Consider the following 16,516-nt stretch of genomic DNA (forward strand, 5'->3'; position numbering starts at 1 on the left):
ATATATTTTTTTTTTTTGGGTTAGATAATACTGTTCGTATTAAGAATTCTATATTTGATCTAAATTAATGGAGTTATTCAAATATGTAATGTGTTTGAAGTGAGGTTCTTTCCCCACTGTTGCTTAGACTGGATTGGGAATAGTAAATTCTATCACTCTGAAGTCCAACGCTTTCCCTATTGTTGTAGGGAATAATAAAGGTATCCAACCCCCTGCATGCAGCCAGCCCCACGCCAAGCGTGGCTTCGGGCCAATTTCAGCCCCAGGAACTCCATCTCCCAAGTCCCGTCCTTATTATTATTGGGGGGGCATGCAATATTGGTCCCGGGGACCCCATCCCACCAGCCCACCCAGTAAATGGTGGGTTCCCTGGAGCACACCCAGGCCACCCACTGCATATTAAAAATGGGGAGGGGGCATGAAGACCACTGCCTGGGATAATATTGGCCGCAGAGACTCCATCCCCTGGGGCCTATTTAATTAATAATTGGGGTGGGGGGCCGCGCAGCGCCTCTACCAGGCCAATATCAGCTCGGGGCACCCCAACTCCAGGGGCCTGGCCATATTATGATGTGAGAGGGGGGCAAACAGTCCACCTTCCTGGGGAACACCATACCACGGGGCCAGGCCAGTAAATGGTGAGTGCCCTGGAGCCCACCCAGGGTGCCCAGTATATGTTTGTTGGGGGCTGCAGGGGGTGCCTCCGAGGTCCCAGCTGGCTCGCTGGCTCTAGTGGCACCTGGTATTGCTCCTGTCAAAAAGAGCAGCGGACAGGAGCAATTTTTTCATCTGTTTGAAGCTGACAGGAAAACAGATAGAAAGCCCGCTCCCATTGGGAGTAAGGATTTTTCATGTTCCTGCTCACTGTGAGCAGACTTAGGGCCTGATTATGACTTTGATGGTTTGGGAGCGTGCCGCCACGCGAGCATCCTGCTCCCACACCTCCAAAGTCGACCTCCACCCGCCCGCCAGGTTACAAGTTTCCACGTGGTCTGGCGGGCTGTGCTTAGGCAGGTGAAGTGGACCTGAGGTTAAGTGTGCTGCAGCGCCTCGCTGCTGGTCGCGCGCGCTGTTTAGCGCTATTTACGGCATTTTAATTGCCCGTTTTGTATTTCTTTTAATTTTTCTTTTTATTTTCCCCTGTTTTTAGCCACATGGTTATTTGCCTCTTGCCTCTTACCTGCACTGTACTTCCTTGTAACCCCACCTCTGCTTAGCGAGTCCGGTTCCGGGGGGGTTGTGTGCAGGGAGCGCCATCTTAGTGCAGGAAGGGAACTGTGGCCGCCATCTTTGAGCGTTCTTGCGCTCGTGGACGGTGTGAACTGCCTATTTAAGGCGTGGTCAGCACGGGGGCAGCCTGGTGAAGTGGACCTGAGGTTAAGTGTGCTGCAGCGCCTCGCTGCTGCTCGCGCGTGCTGTTTAGCGCTATTTACGGCATTTTAATTGCCCGTTTTGTATTTCTTTTAATTTTTCTTTTTATTTTCCCCTGTTTTTAGCCACATGGTTATTTGCCTCTTGCCTCTTACCTGCACTGTAATTCCTTGTAACCCCACCGCTGCTTAGCGGGTCCGGTTCCGGGGAGGTTGTGGGCGGGGAGCGCCATCTTAGTGCAGGAAGGAAACTGTGGCCGCCATCTTTGAGCATTCTTGCGCTCGTGGACGGTGTGAACTGCCAATTTAAAGGACTCCTCATGGCGCGCAGCGGAAGCACCTTCCCTGCGCCTGAGTCGTGCCAGAGTCCTGCCCGTCTGCGCTCGTAGGCGTCTCTGAGGTCGGCGAGGTAGGTCCGCAGTTCTTCTCCTATGTCTTGCTCTTTTGTCTGGTCGCGGGTGCGCACTTTTAGTTTCCATGCTTTCCTATTCCTCTAGCGAGCTATTAGCTCTACGAGGGCATTTTTCCACCTGCCACCATGTCTTTCCGGGTGGCCGTTCTCTTAGGAAGGGCTGCTCTGGCTGTGGTTGGCATATGCCGAGTCAGGAGGGCTTTCTGCCTGAATCCACACCTCTACACTTTCATTGCCATCTGCTTAACACCAGATCTCTCAGCAGACATTCCACTAACATCTGGAATTTACTTTCAGACTTTAAAACATCGTGTCTGTTTCTTACTGAGACATGGCTGAGTGAGTGCTCCGGCCCTGATCTTGCCGCTGCGATCCCTCCGGATTATACTATCTATAGGAGGGATAGAGTGGTAGGCAGGGGTGGAGGTGTGGCTTTGATTGTTGACAAGAGCTTTCCTTGTTCAACTTTCCCGTTGATAATATCACGGGCTGCGAAGCCTTAGGTTTCACTCTTAGGCTATCTCCCCGTCAAACATGCGCGGGGATTATTATCTATAGGGCACCGGGACCGCTAGGCTCCTTCTTTGACGAACTACAGGCAGCACTTTCGTTGCCTTGCCTGAGATCGGAGCATTGTATCCTATTAGGAGATCTTAATCTCCATATGGACAATACAGCAGATCCGGATACTAGTAAGCTGCAGGACATTGCCTTTTCTCTAGGGTTGATTCCCTATGTCTCCAGCCCTACTCATATCAAAGGCCATACGATTGATCAGATCTTTTCTACTAGTCCAATCGATGTCTCCCCACCGCTTCCAGTTCTGTGGTCTGACCACTTTTTAATTAAATTTTGCATTCCTTCTGCAGTTACGCCAGGTACAAGACGGGCGAAAGATATCAGAAGGGTGTCTCGGCCCTTCCATCGAGTTACGGCGGAAATGCTTTCTGATGCTCTCTGCCAACATCCCTGCCTGCTATCTGGTAACCTGGAACAAGACATTGACTTGGTTCAAAAGTGGCTTACAATTAGATTTGAGGAGCTAGCCCCTGGTAAGCCAGCCAACTCTGTGGGTAGACATGCCTCGGCCCCTTGGTTCACTCCTCTTCTTGGTAGGATGCGCCAAGAGTGCAAGAGGGCTGAAAGAGCTTGGAGGCTCATGTATGACCCGGAAGACAAAATTAAATATAGGGATGCAATACGACTGTACCACAAACATATTGTGGATGAAAAAAAAGTCTATCTAGAGCGCAGAATTGATGCAGCGGAAAATACGAGCAAAGAAATTTTTAGAATTGTAAAAGAGTTTATCTCCCCTTCCTCGAGCACGCCCATCCACTCTCATACTGAAGTTTGGATCAGCCAGCTCAGTGAGTTCTTCATCAATAAAATCAAATCTATTCCTGTTGTGGGCCTTAGTCCAGCTGCCTGTCATCCGATAACTGCGCCACCATCTATGAAGGAGAAAGACCCTCTTCTCTCGGTCTTCCCTTCTATTTCTCTTGCTTCCTCTCTTGACTTCCTGTCTCGGCTCCAATCGGGTTCGCCGCTTGATCCTTGCCCAGCGAAATGCCTAGGGAGAGTGGCGTCGGCAGTTAACATCTTGCTTAACCCACTGCTTAATTCTTCCCTGACATCGGGAGAGGTTCCCACGGCTTGGAAGCACGCCTTGATTCTGCCGCTGCTAAAAAAAACATCTTTAGATCCCCTTGTTCACGCCAATCACAGACCAATCTCCCTCCTTCCCTCTCTGGCTAAGGTGATTGAGAAGCATGTGCATCTCTCTATTTCCAGCTTTATAGAGAGTAATAATATCTTGCATGATTCTCAATCGGGTTTCCGTGCAAATTTCAGCACGGAGACAGCTCTTCTTGAGATCACCGATGCCATAAGAGAGATTTTGGACGGGGGGGGCAAAGCCATCTTGGTCATGTTGGATTTGTCGGCGGCTTTCGACACCGTTCCCCACAACGGTCTCCTTTTAAGACTCTGGGAGATCGGTTGTCGTGGGACGGTGTGGAATTGGTTTAAGTCTTTTCTGACCAACCGCCGACAAGTGGTCTGGGCACCCCTGTTTTCCGCCGAAATGCCGCCGCTGGAGGTTGGGGTTCCTCAAGGGTCCATCCTGAGCCCCACCCTTTTTAACATCTATATGGCCCCTCTAGCGGCGGTGGCGGAATCCTTTGGTGCCCGGATCATATCCTATGCTGATGACACCCAGCTCCTTTTTACGTGTAACAAGGGTGAGGATTTTGACGGCGGCCGGATTAAGGAATGCTTGGGCGCTGTATTTGACTGGTTCCAGAGGCATAGTCTGAAGTGCAATTCCGATAAGTCGGAGCTGCTTTTTTTCGGATGCCCGCCAGATCCATGTTGGAAGACATGGTGGCCCCGCAATATGTTTCCGCCTGATGTTGCCTCGTCTAAAGGCAAAAATCTGGGTGTTCTGTGTCATGATGATCTCTCTTTCAGACCCCAGATCATAGGGCTGACAGGGAAATGTTTCGGCATCCTGAAAATGCTGCGGAAGTTTCTTCCTCTACTATCCCTGCAACATAAAAAAATTACTGTCCAGGCCTTGGTAGGCTCGCGTCTTGATTACGCGAACGCCCTCTACCTTGGCCTGCCCAAATATCTGATGGCACGCTTGCAGGTTGTGCAGAATTCGGCCGCCATAGCTATTTTTGGATTACAGCAAAGGGCAAGAGCCTCGGAGCTACTCGAGAGACTGCACTGGCTCCCGGTCTCTAAGAGAATTACTTTTAAGGTCCTGACCCTGGCCTTTAAAGCCCTCCATTTGATTGGCCCAAAATACCTCGGGAAGCGCATGGCCTTCTATGCCCCCAGGAGGACTCTAAGGTCCGCTTTGCTGGCTAAAGCCGTTGTTCCCACCATTAGACGTGCACGCACTGGAGGTCGTTCCTTCCGGTACCTGGCACCTCGATGCTGGAATGAGCTTCCCTTTTCTTTGAGAACAGCCAATAGTTTACTTTCTTTTAGAAAGGAACTGAAGACCTGGCTTTTCTCCCAGTAATTCTCTGTCGGCCTGCGGTCGGTGTTGTGTTGTGCATTTTTTTCTTTGTAGTTCTCTTTGCCAAAGCGCCGGGACACTCTACGGAGTAGCCGTGCGCTATAGAAGAGACTTTAATAACATATAACATAACATAACATTATAACATAGGCAGTCCAAGCGGTGGTGCAGTTCAGAGGCTCATATGTGAGCCATAGAACTGCAGCGCTGAGGGCGTGCCAAAGCACATTCCTCTATGGCATGGACTGTGTAGTCCATGTTGTGCAGGAACTGGGATTCATGCACACATGGGGGCACACCTTGTGCCCCCTGCATGTATCCCCAGGTCCTGAGGCAACAGGGGGCCCTGTAGGGCCCCCTTAGTTTCTTCACTGCCAGCATTTTCATGGTGTGAGAACTGACATGAGACTGCTGGCGTTGAGGAAACTCGCAATATGTTTGGCAGTGCCACCACCAAGCATATTGTAGCATCAGACCACCGCAACACCATCAGGGAGCGTGGATCCCTGGTGGTTGCGGCAGTCCTATGGTGGTCTGACCGCGGTATTGTAATACGGCGGTTGGACGCCAGTGCGGCGGTCCCCAACCATCACCACACCTCCACAGCAGGCTTGGCAGTCCAATGGCCCACCAAACTCGTAATTAGGACCTTAGTATTTGCTCTCACTTGGCTGGAGTATAAAAATTGCTCCAGCCAAATGAGAGCAAACACAGATTTCCCTCCCCACACCAGAGCGGGCAAGGAATGCATTATGTCCCAGGAGTGGGCATCCCAGGACATAGCTGGAGCCGGCACTAAGGTCTCTCCTGATAACAGGTGAGTAAATCGGAATTCGTAGTTCGGCTGATTTTAGAGGAATTTTTTAAAGTTCCAAAACTCCGCACTTAGAAGAATTTCCAAGTGAAACCAGTCAATGTTAGCCTATGGAAGGAAATTCAAGTGACTGTAAGTATGGTTAGAATTACTTTTCAGGATCAGTAGTGGGCTGAAAGATGCAGCACTGAGGTCTCTCCTGATAACAGGTGAGTAAATCAGAATTCGTAGTTCGGCTGATTTTAGAGGAATATTTTGCTCAATAGTGAAGGAAGAGGGCGGGGCCTGAGGTGACATGTGTGCAAACACGCCCTGTGGTGCGTTTTAAGTTGGGGAATTACTTCCTCTTCAATCCTGAGGTCCCCTGTGGGCCAACTAGCCCACCAGGTACCTCCAGTATGCACAAGGGAGCTGTGTTGCAGAGAGGTGTACAGAGGCCACGCCCCCTTTTTACAACACTCTGCAACGCAGCTCCGTGGCACTTACTAGAGGTACCTGTTGGGCTAGTTGGCCCATAGGGGACCTCTGGATTGAAGAGGAATTAATTCCCCAACTTAAAACGCGCCAGAGGGCATGTTTGCACACATATCACCTCAAGCCCCGCCCCTACCTTCACCACTGTGCAAACGCACCCCGTAGCGCGTTCTAAGTAGGGGGATTCGGTACCCTTGCATACTGGGGATCCCTGGGGGCCAACTAGCCCACCAGGAACCTCCAGTATGCGCCAGGGGGCTGCGTGGCAGAGAGGTGTAAAAAGGAGCGTGGCCTCATTACACCTCTCGGCAACGCAGCCCCCTGGCGCGTTTCCAGAGGGGGAACTAAATCCCCTTGAATACTGGGGGTCCCTGGGGGCCAACTAGCCCACCAGGAACCTCCAGTATGCGCCAGGGGGCTACGTTGCAGAGAGGTGTTATGAGGCCACACTCCTCTTTACACCTCTCTGCAACGCAGCCCCCTGGTGCATACTGGAGGTTCCTGGTGGGCTACTTGGCCCCCAGGGACTCCCAGTATTTGAAGGGGAATTACTTCCCCCTCTGTAAACAAGCCAGGGGATGCGTTTGCAGAGTGGTGCAGGGTGGGGGCGTGGCCTCCTCCCCGATCCCGTTAAAAAAAAAATGTTTTTAAGAAGAGGGGCTGTGTAGCCCCCCTTCTTTTTCTTTTTTTTGGGCCCTGGGGACCACATCCTCCAGGGCCTGACCCCCAAAAAGTATTTTATTTTATATTTTAACAGGAAGGGGGCCGCCTGGCCCCCCTCCCGTGGCTAATCCAGGCCCCGGGGACCCCATCCCCCGGGGCATGCCACAATTTTATTTTTATTTTAAAGGAGGGGGGCTGCATAGCCCCCCTCCTCAGGCCACTTCAGGCCCCGGGGACCCCATCCCCCGGGCCTACATCCTTTAAAAACATTTTTTTTAATATTTGGGGAGGGGGGCCGCATGGACCCCCTCCCGGGCCACTTCTGGCCCCGGGGACCCCATCCCCCGGGGCCTGGCCCTCTCCGTTGGGGACCGTGGAGGAGTCCCCAAGCCCCACACTGTCCCTGCCGGCTTCCCGCATCCTGCAGGAGTCGGCATTGCTTTTCTGCTTGGGGAGCAGCTAACATGCTGCTCCCCATGCAGAAAAGCAATCGGCTTTGGTTTTTGAAAGAGAGAGCAGGTTTCCTGGGCACCCCGGGACACTGCAGGAGCCAGGCCTGGGGGGTGGCGGTCCCCAGGGCCATCATAGGCTGCAGGAGGGGCCCCCACCTATCATTTGTACAGCCCCGGGGGGTGGTGGTCCCCGGGGCTGGGGGGTCCATCACGGACCTCCCCAATTTAAATATGTAGTGCCCCGGGGAGGTGGCGGTCCCCGGGGCGTGTGGGGGGGCTTGAGCCCCCCCCACACAGGTTTTAAAAAAAAATATTTTAAAAAGAAGCACCGGGGGGTTCTACCGAGGAGGCACAAGATGGCTGCCAACACTTCCTGGTTTAGAGTGTTGACAGCCAATTAGCATAAAGCTCATACGCGTGAGGGTACGCGACTGTATGCGTACCGTACTTCGTCTATAGATATATCCATGATTTTACTTTTGATTTTCTCAGGAACTACTGAACGGATTTACACAATTTAACAGAAAGCGTGATCTGCGAACCAAACTCTACCTTTTTGCCAAATTTGGTGTAATTCCATTCAGCAGTTCGGGCTGTAGCCGTGTCTGAAGGTTCCTATGGAAAATTGCATGGGGAAAACACGTTTTGGGACCCCCCTTTTTTCTCGGCCCCCGCTTCACGAATCACCCCGAAACTTTCAGGAAAGGAGCAGAGCGGAGCGCCCCATCTTCTTTGGAATTTCGGGAAGATTCGTCAACCGATGCCAAAGTTATTCCAAATAGAATGTTGCGGATTTCCTATGGAAACTAGGTCTTGATTATAACTACCTACTGGCAACCGCCAGTAGGTAATATATATATATATATATATATATATATATATATATATATATATATATATATATATATATATATATATATATATATATATATATATATATATATATATAATATGCAGCACGTCACTCCGACCACTTCCAACCCACGCTGGCGAAGAAGGAGACTCAGACCACCACAGCTCTTCAGGCAAAGTTTCTTCATTTAAAACAACCTGCAACGACGCGTTTCGGGCTATCAAAGCCCTTGATCATATATATATATCTATATATATATATAATGCTCCTGCTTGCATCGTTCCCTTGAAAAGCACTTGAACACCAACACAGAGCTCCAAGCTTAAGCCCTTTATTTATCAGTAAGGGTAACATCAGCGTGCTCCTTTCGCAACCATTGCACCACTTCTGCCGATGCGTTTCGAGGTACATACTCTTCTTCAAAGGCTTGTGTTGAAAGGAAACACAGTTCAGTCACAAGCACTCCTTAAATACACGACATAGCGCACCACCTGATGGGCTCCTCTGTATGAGTTACGCACAGTATTCTGGGAGTTGAAGTGCCGGTTTTGAAATGTCCTGTTATGTTATGTTAAAAAAATGTATAAAGCGCACGTTCACCAACGGTTTCTTGGCGCTAAGCGGCGTCAATCAGTTGCCGTGACAATACATAAACTTTCAAATATAGTCCCGAACAAATAACCAGGTTTTAAGAGACTTTCTAAACTGAGTGTAAGAAGTGGACAGTTGCAATTCAGTTGAAAGAGAGTTCCAAAATTATGGTGCCAGAAACGAAAATCTTAAACCTCCTTGTTTTTTGTGGGAAGGAACATAGCACCATTCTTTAGATGAAATGAGAGTCGGGCCACGGGCAGAGAGGGCTTGGGGATCTGGGTTCGAGTCTCGGTAACGACGCCAAATCCTCCTGTGATTCTGGGCAAATCACTTAATCTCCCCGTGCCTAAAAAAATGAAAGTGTGTGTCCTCATGTGAAAAAAAAGAACAACGTAACTTGTGCTATCTAAAGCGCTCTGATACCTGATTCGGTTCGGGTCTAGTTCGCGCTATATAAAACTCTACAAAAGCGTGATATATATACAAGGACACACTCCGCAGAAGAGGGTTTCATAAACCATTTATTTTCTCTGAAACCGGCATTCATCCCGATAATTTCTCTCGCAGACGCATTTCTGAGCCTCTTGCTCCTTCTTCATGGGTGAACACTTAGTCAACAAGTTAAATCCAGCCTAGCATGCATGCTTTACAAGTTTATATGCCTCTGGTGTGCCGATTCGAGAGGCATACTGGGACTTGTGGTTTTTATCCATATATATATTTTTTCACCCTCCAATAGGTTATGTTGAAGATCAGTGCACAATTTAATTAATGTTTTTATATCCATACACAAAGAGTTACCTCAAACAGCAGAAGCCCACACAGATAGGTATAGCCACTCGATTTCTTTATTGGAAGCTGCAGCTACAGCATGTACGAAATCACTGCTCATTTCACAAAGCCGACGCGTTTTGAGATCCTTCTCTTTTTCTCAGGCTTGATTCTGGGCTGCATTGCATTTCAGTAATTACACACCATTTCTTAACTGAGTACTCACCCCAGTGGTCGTGGTTGCCGCTATGGCTCCTGGTACTTGTGGTCTAATTAAGTATTCCTTCAGTGATATCTATATATAACGCACAATTTCCTTCCATAGCAAGCACATTCCAGGACACTCAGGGCTGCTTGATAAGTTAATCGAGCAACCATGCCAATAAAGTTATCAAGCAGTCCTGAGTGTCCTGGTATTTTCTTGCAACGGAAGGAAATTGTGCGTTATACGAAAGGGTTTCCGGGGCGTGTGTATGTATATATATATACACACACATATAACGATTTTTTCCAGTCAATAAGTACTTATAGTATAGGGAGACAATATTTTTCACACAATATTTTTGTTACACCATATTATTGTCGGTATTGTGTCAGTGATTCGTAGGTGTTGCAGTGCCCAGTTCTCTGCGGTGGTTTGGCTGATGGACATCGTCCAAACGCTATAGGCCCTTTATTTTTAGGTCTCGTCCTTTTCCATTCCGAAGGAATGGGAAATGGCGAGAATTCAAGTGCTCGAACTGATTGTCAAACCACCGCATTTTTTCGTGGCGTTTTCTTCGAGTGCACGTGGCCACAGGCACGCGCTTTTGGCCCATACACTTTCATGGCCATCTGTTCCTCAATGTCCCTCCCACCCTTCGTTTGATCTTGCCGCGAGTTCAGGCTAATGGCCCTCCCCCCTCCCCCAGCACAGAGCGCGCATCGCGGCCGCACAGCACATCAAAGGGCTTCTCCCAGCGTGTGCTGTGCGGCTTCTCCTCCCCTAATTATGTGGCCGGCCGTACTTGTGTTTCCCGGCCGCTTCCTGGCCGCTCTTGTATTTAATTAGCAGCAGCAGCATTTCTCCTGCGCCAGGCCACATCAAAGGCTCTGTGCCACTTTCACCCACACAGCAACACTTACAGACACGCAACGCCACTCACACCCACGCAAGCCCACTATCATCCACGCAACACCACACTCACCCACGCAACGCCACTCACCCAAGCAACACCACTCACACACGCAACTCATCCACGCAACCCCACTCATCCACGCAACCCCACTCATCCACGCAACACCACTCATCCACGCAACGCCACTCATCCACGCAACGCCACTCACCCAAGCAACACCACTCACACACGCAACACAACTCACCCACGCAACGCCACTCATCCACGCAACGCCACTCACACACGCAACGCCACCCACACACGCAACGCCACTCACACACGCAACACCACTCACACACGCAACACCACTCACACACGCAACGCCACTCACACACGCAACGCCACTCACACACGCAACGCCACTCACACATGCAACGCCACTCACACATGCAATGCCACTCACACATGCAACGCCACTCACACATGCAACGCCACTCACACACGCAACACCACTCACACACGCAACGCCACTCACACACGCAACGCCACTCACACATGCAACGCCACTCACCCACGCAACCCCACTCACCCACGCAACGCCACTCACACACGCAACGCCACTCACACATTGTGGGTGCAGATTGTGGGTGCAGATTGTGGGTGCAGATTGTGGGTGCAGATTCAGAGTGCAGATTCAGAGTGCAGATTCAGAGTGCAGATTCAGAGTGCAGATTCAGAGTGCAGATTCAGAGTGCAGATTGTGGGTGCAGATTGTGGGTGCAGATTGTGGGTGCAGATTCAGAGTGCAGATTGTGGGTGCAGATTGTGGGTGCAGATTGTGGGTGCAGATTGTGGGTGCAGATTCAGAGTGCAGATTCAGAGTGCAGATTCAGGGTGCAGATTCAGGGTGCAGATTCAGGGTGCAGATTCAGGGTGCAGATTGTGGGTGCAGATTGTGGGTGCAGATTGTGGGTGCAGATTCAGAGTGCAGATTGTGGGTGCAGATTCAGAGTGCAGATTGTGGGTGCAGATTGTGGGTGCAGATTGTGGGTGCAGATAGTGGGTGCAGATTCAGAGTGCAGATTCAGAGTGCAGATTCAGAGTGCAGATTCAGAGTGCAGATTCTGGGTGCAGATTCTGGGTGCAGATTGCGGGTGCAGATTGTGGGTGCAGATTGTGGGTGCAGATTGTGGGTGCAGATTCAGAGTGCAGATTCTGGGTGCAGATTGTGGGTGCAGATTGTGGGTGCAGATTGTGGGTGCAGATTGTGGGTGCAGATTCAGAGTGCAGATTCAGAGTGCAGATTCAGAGTGCAGATTCAGGGTGCAGATTCAGGGTGCAGATTCAGGGTGCAGATTCAGGGTGCAGATTGTGGGTGCAGATTGTGGGTGCAGATTGAGGGTGCAGATTGTGGGTGCAGATTGTGGGTGCAGATTGTGGGTGCAGATTGTGGGTGCAGATTCAGAGTGCAGATTCAGAGTGCAGATTCAGAGTGCAGATTCAGGGTGCAGATTGTGGGTGCAGATTGTGGGTGCAGATTGTGGGTGCAGATTGTGGGTGCAGATTCAGGGTGCAGATTGTGGGTGCAGATTGTGGGTGCAGATTGTGGGTGCAGATTCAGGGTGCAGATTCTGGGTGCAGATTGTGGGTGCAGATTGTGGGTGCAGATTGTGGGTGCAGATTGTGGGTGCAGATTCAGGGTGCAGATTGTGGGTGCAGATTGTGGGTACAGATTGTGGGTGCAGATTCAGAGTGCAGATTCAGAGTGCAGATTCAGAGTGCAGATTCAGGGTGCAGATTGTGGGTGCAGATTGTGGGTGCAGATTGTGGGTGCAGATTGTGGGTGCAGATTCAGGGTGCAGATTCAGGGTGCAGATTCAGGGTGCAGATTCAGGGTGCAGATTCTGGGTGCAGATTCTGGGTGCAGATTGTGGGTGCAGATTGTGGGTGCAGATTCAGAGTGCAGATTCAGAGTGCAGATTCAGAGTGCAGATTCAGAGTGCAGATTGTGGGTGCAGATTCAGAGTGCAGATTGTGGGTGCAGATTGTGGGTGCAGATTGTGGGTGCAGATTGTGGGTGCAGATTGTGGGTGCAGATTGTGAGTGCAGATTGTGAGTGCAGATTCAGGGTGCAGATTCAGGGTGCAGATTGTGGGTGCAGATTGTGGGTGCAGGTTGTGGGTGCAGATTCAGAGTGCAGATTCAGGGTGCAGATTCAGGGTGCAGATTCAGGGTGCAGATTCAGGGTGCAGATTCAGAGTGCAGATTCAGAGTGCAGATTCAGAGTGCAGATTCAGAGTGCAGATTGTGGGTGCAGATTGTGGGTGCAGATTGTGGGTGCAGATTGTGGGTGCAGATTGTGGGTGCAGATTCAGAGTGCAGATTCAGAGTGCAGATTGTGGGTGCAGATTGTGGGTGCAGATTGTGGGTGCAGATTCAGGGTGCAGATTCAGGGTGCAGATTCAGGGTGCAGATTGTGGGTGCAGATTGTGGGTGCAGATTGTGGGTGCAGATTGTGGGTGCAGATTGGGGGTGCAGATTGGGGTGCAGATTCAGGGTGCAGATTCAGGGTGCAGATTCAGGGTGCAGATTGTGAGTGCTGATTCAGAGTGCAGATTCAGAGAAAACTCAGCAGCACCACCACCATTGCAATGCAATAGGTCTCGTTTTAACGCAAATTTAAGCTATAGGCCTTGTAAATGACAAAGCCTTTTATTTATGTTCCAAAAACCAGAACGCAAAAATAAAGGGCATTATCATTTACAATGCTAATAGTTCAGACTCGCGTTATTGCGAGACCTATTGCATTTCCAATGCTTGTTTTTAAAGTAGTCAATGTCAGCAGATACGTAGTTCTAACAATACACGGATGCTCTTATACAAAAATATAATCATCCAAATTTTTGCAGCCAGAATATATACTATGAGAGTATTGTAAAGGTAAGTATGTACAAGTTAGCATAGATTTAGGATGCCTAACTCCACATGTATGCACCCTATTGATATATAGCATCCAAGTACATAGACGTGGAGCTAAGTATAGTAAAACTATACTTCTGTATATATAGTTACCTTCAAATAATGTGGTAGGCAATATTAGGACCGATATATTTTTGTAGGACGATATTTAAAGCACAATATTCTGGTACAACGCCTAAGACAGAGACTCCATGTACAGCAAGGAGGAGAGCCACTGTCTGATGTTTGAAGAGCCTCTGGTTGTGTTGGTGGTCATTTGTGAATATTAATATAATGGCTTCTTTTTCAGATTTCTCATATAATAAAGGGTGTCAGGTTGCTGCCAAGGCCTTTGTGGAAAAACTAAGGGTGTACAAAATTGGTGTAATTTGCTTTTGTGTAATTACTAAAAATCTCAAGAAAATGTAAGTGAAATTACTAACCCTGGGCGTAGTTTGCGTAGTAGCGATAAGCATAGCTACACGAAGTGCACTTCGCACTACGCACGCTATGCGTAGCTACACGAACTGCCTAGTGCGGTAGGGAAAATGCTGTCCGAACTGATTGCACAGGGCCGGTTGTTTGTCCGCACTGTGCAATCATAGCAAACGGCATCTTGCACAGTGCAAGCGGTCGTTTTCTGCTGCTCGAGTAGATTTGTACTCGAGCGGCAGCTTTCTCAACGCAGACTGGTAGTTTCTCATCACGAGTGGTCGCGAGCATATGCGACCACTCGCAATGAGAAACCTGACCACTCCGAGTTGACAATCTCGCCTGGAGGTTTATTTTCCCCGCTCGCTATCGGCAACTTGATGTTGCTGATCGCGAACGAGGAAAAAGTCTAGCCGGGATCTTGATTTTGCTCGCTCGCAGTTTACAACTTGATGATGAGGATCGCAAGCAAAAGCAAAAAATGTCCGCTACGCGTTTTTGTACTGTGCTACGTGCAATTCGCGTAGTAGCCCAAACTACGCACGATCTGCGAGCGTAGCATAGTACTACGTCCAGGGTTAAAAATTACGTGTAATTACATTAAATATAAATCTGTCATTTAGTTCTATATTTCAGAGCAAACTGTGTCCTTGTGTCAATTTTTGAAGTGACACATTTCTTGCTAAGAAATTGCCCAGAAACACACAATTGCTGGAAAAAACAGCCAGTCGCATTCTGGTTCTTGGTGCTGTTCCCAAGATCTTGTGCTATAATTTTGCTGCCCCGGCCCAATTATGTGATTTACCATAATGGAGTAATTTGTGAATTTCACATAATGCAACATTTTCTAAATTCTGCAAAATATGTCAGCATATTTGAAATTTCGCCCTTGCTTAGTGAATGTAAGGAGATATGAGGATGGCGAGTTCTATGCTTTTGGAGTCTGTGTGTTAAATAAGGTGTCTCTTAATGCGTCTGAACTCTGAGGGACTGACTCACAAAGGTAAACTTACACTTTTTCTGTAAGTTTACATTTGTTTTGGAATCCATAAAACTGCATTTTCATGGTAAGTTTGCAAGTGCGGAGACTCCATAGTTGGGGAGGAGAACTCCCCACATAAAAATATTTTTAAAACATGGATATCTTTTTATGTGCGGAGTTCCCTTCCCTGACTGCGGAGCCTCCACACTCATAAACCTACTATTAAAATTCAGTTTTGTGAATTCCAAAACAAACATAAACTTAAACAAAAGTGTAAGTTTACCTTTGTGAATCAGGCCATGAGTGACAACTGGGCCCAGTACGGTACCCCGGAGAGTGAAGGAATACTGGGGGGGCAGAGGGGTTAGAACCAATCCACAACTCGGGTCCAAGACTGCACAATTAATGGTGGGGGTCCCCTACTGCTCGACAGCTCCAGTGAGATATTTGATGGAGTATTACTGCTTGTCGACACCCCGGATGTGATCAAAGGGTGATACCTGGCAGTTAGGCTTTAAGTCCTCTCCAGGAGTCTCAGTGTGTATGTTGTTTGCATCCTTGCTGTGCTGATGTACTTGTGTTTTTCATCCTTAACATCTGCTTCCCTTTTTCGTCTCCTTCTAGACCTGGATCACACCGGCCCACGCTTTGACTCCCTTTTCCCATCTTTGGACCCTCATCAGCGTGGGCTGCCTGGCCCGCAGGGCCCTGCCCTCTCCTTGCCCCCCCAACTGGGCTATGGCCAGCCACCTCCTCAGTGCCAGGCACCCAGGCTCCCAGGTAATGTGAAGATAACCCTGGAGAACATCGAACTGTGGAAGCAGTTCAATGCCATTGGCACCGAGATGATCCTCACCAAAGCGGGCAGGTATGTCCCCCACTGATTCACAATGCAGAAAAAAGGGACTTACATAAGTCCTATGATGTGGGAGGGAGGTGAGCTTTTCTTTTGTCTTGCTGAAGATATGTGCTGTGGTGTGGTAAGGTACATCATGGTATGGGATATGTCATGGACTGGCAGGTTATGTTACACATGTTTTTATATAACATTCGACTGCCAATCCCTTGGCCTGCAGCAGGGATTTGACAACATATGCTTACTTTCACTCTACTTCATCTTCTATCACTACTTTCTCCATTTGAGCTTCCTTTCACATTCCAATTTCCACTGAAAATGGAATATACTGGTTACCACTCCACACATGCCTCCTCACTTTTCTGGCACACTGAACTGAGAACCAAAATAAACCTCTTCTATGGGGAGAGGAGTTTGCCTAACGGCTAGGGCGGTCAACCTCAAATCTGGGGAACTGGGTTTGAGTCCCCGCAATGACGCTGACAATTCTGTGATTCTGGGCAAATCACTTAATCTTCCCGTGCCTATCAAAAATGAATGTGTACTCATGTAACGCAACTGGTGCTATTTAAAGCGCTCTGATACCCGATACCGGGTCAGGTTTGCGCAGTATAAAACTCTGTAAAAAAAAAAAATATATAGACCTAGATTCAACATAACTACTTCTCACACTGCACCTGTACTTGGGTGACATGGGACTGCATAAGATCTTTCTCTTCTTTGACACTAGACTACATAGAGCAATCTTTTAATATGA

The 16,516-nt window shown here is 48.9% G+C and overlaps 1 protein-coding gene across 1 annotated transcript in view; it reads left to right on the top strand.

Annotated features, from left to right (window-relative positions):
• Positions 1 to 16,516, top strand: part of TBX6 (T-box transcription factor 6) — a 63,056-nt gene that overhangs the window by 18,024 nt on the left and 28,516 nt on the right. Inside the window, exon 2 of the mRNA XM_078650537.1 lies at positions 15,528 to 15,771. Coding sequence (XP_078506663.1) covers positions 15,528 to 15,771 — 244 coding nt within the window. The remainder of the gene's footprint in view (positions 1 to 15,527; positions 15,772 to 16,516) is intronic.

This window comes from Lissotriton helveticus, chromosome 7 (assembly GCF_964261635.1).
Source record: "Lissotriton helveticus chromosome 7, aLisHel1.1, whole genome shotgun sequence".
Taxonomy (NCBI): domain Eukaryota; kingdom Metazoa; phylum Chordata; class Amphibia; order Caudata; family Salamandridae; genus Lissotriton; species Lissotriton helveticus.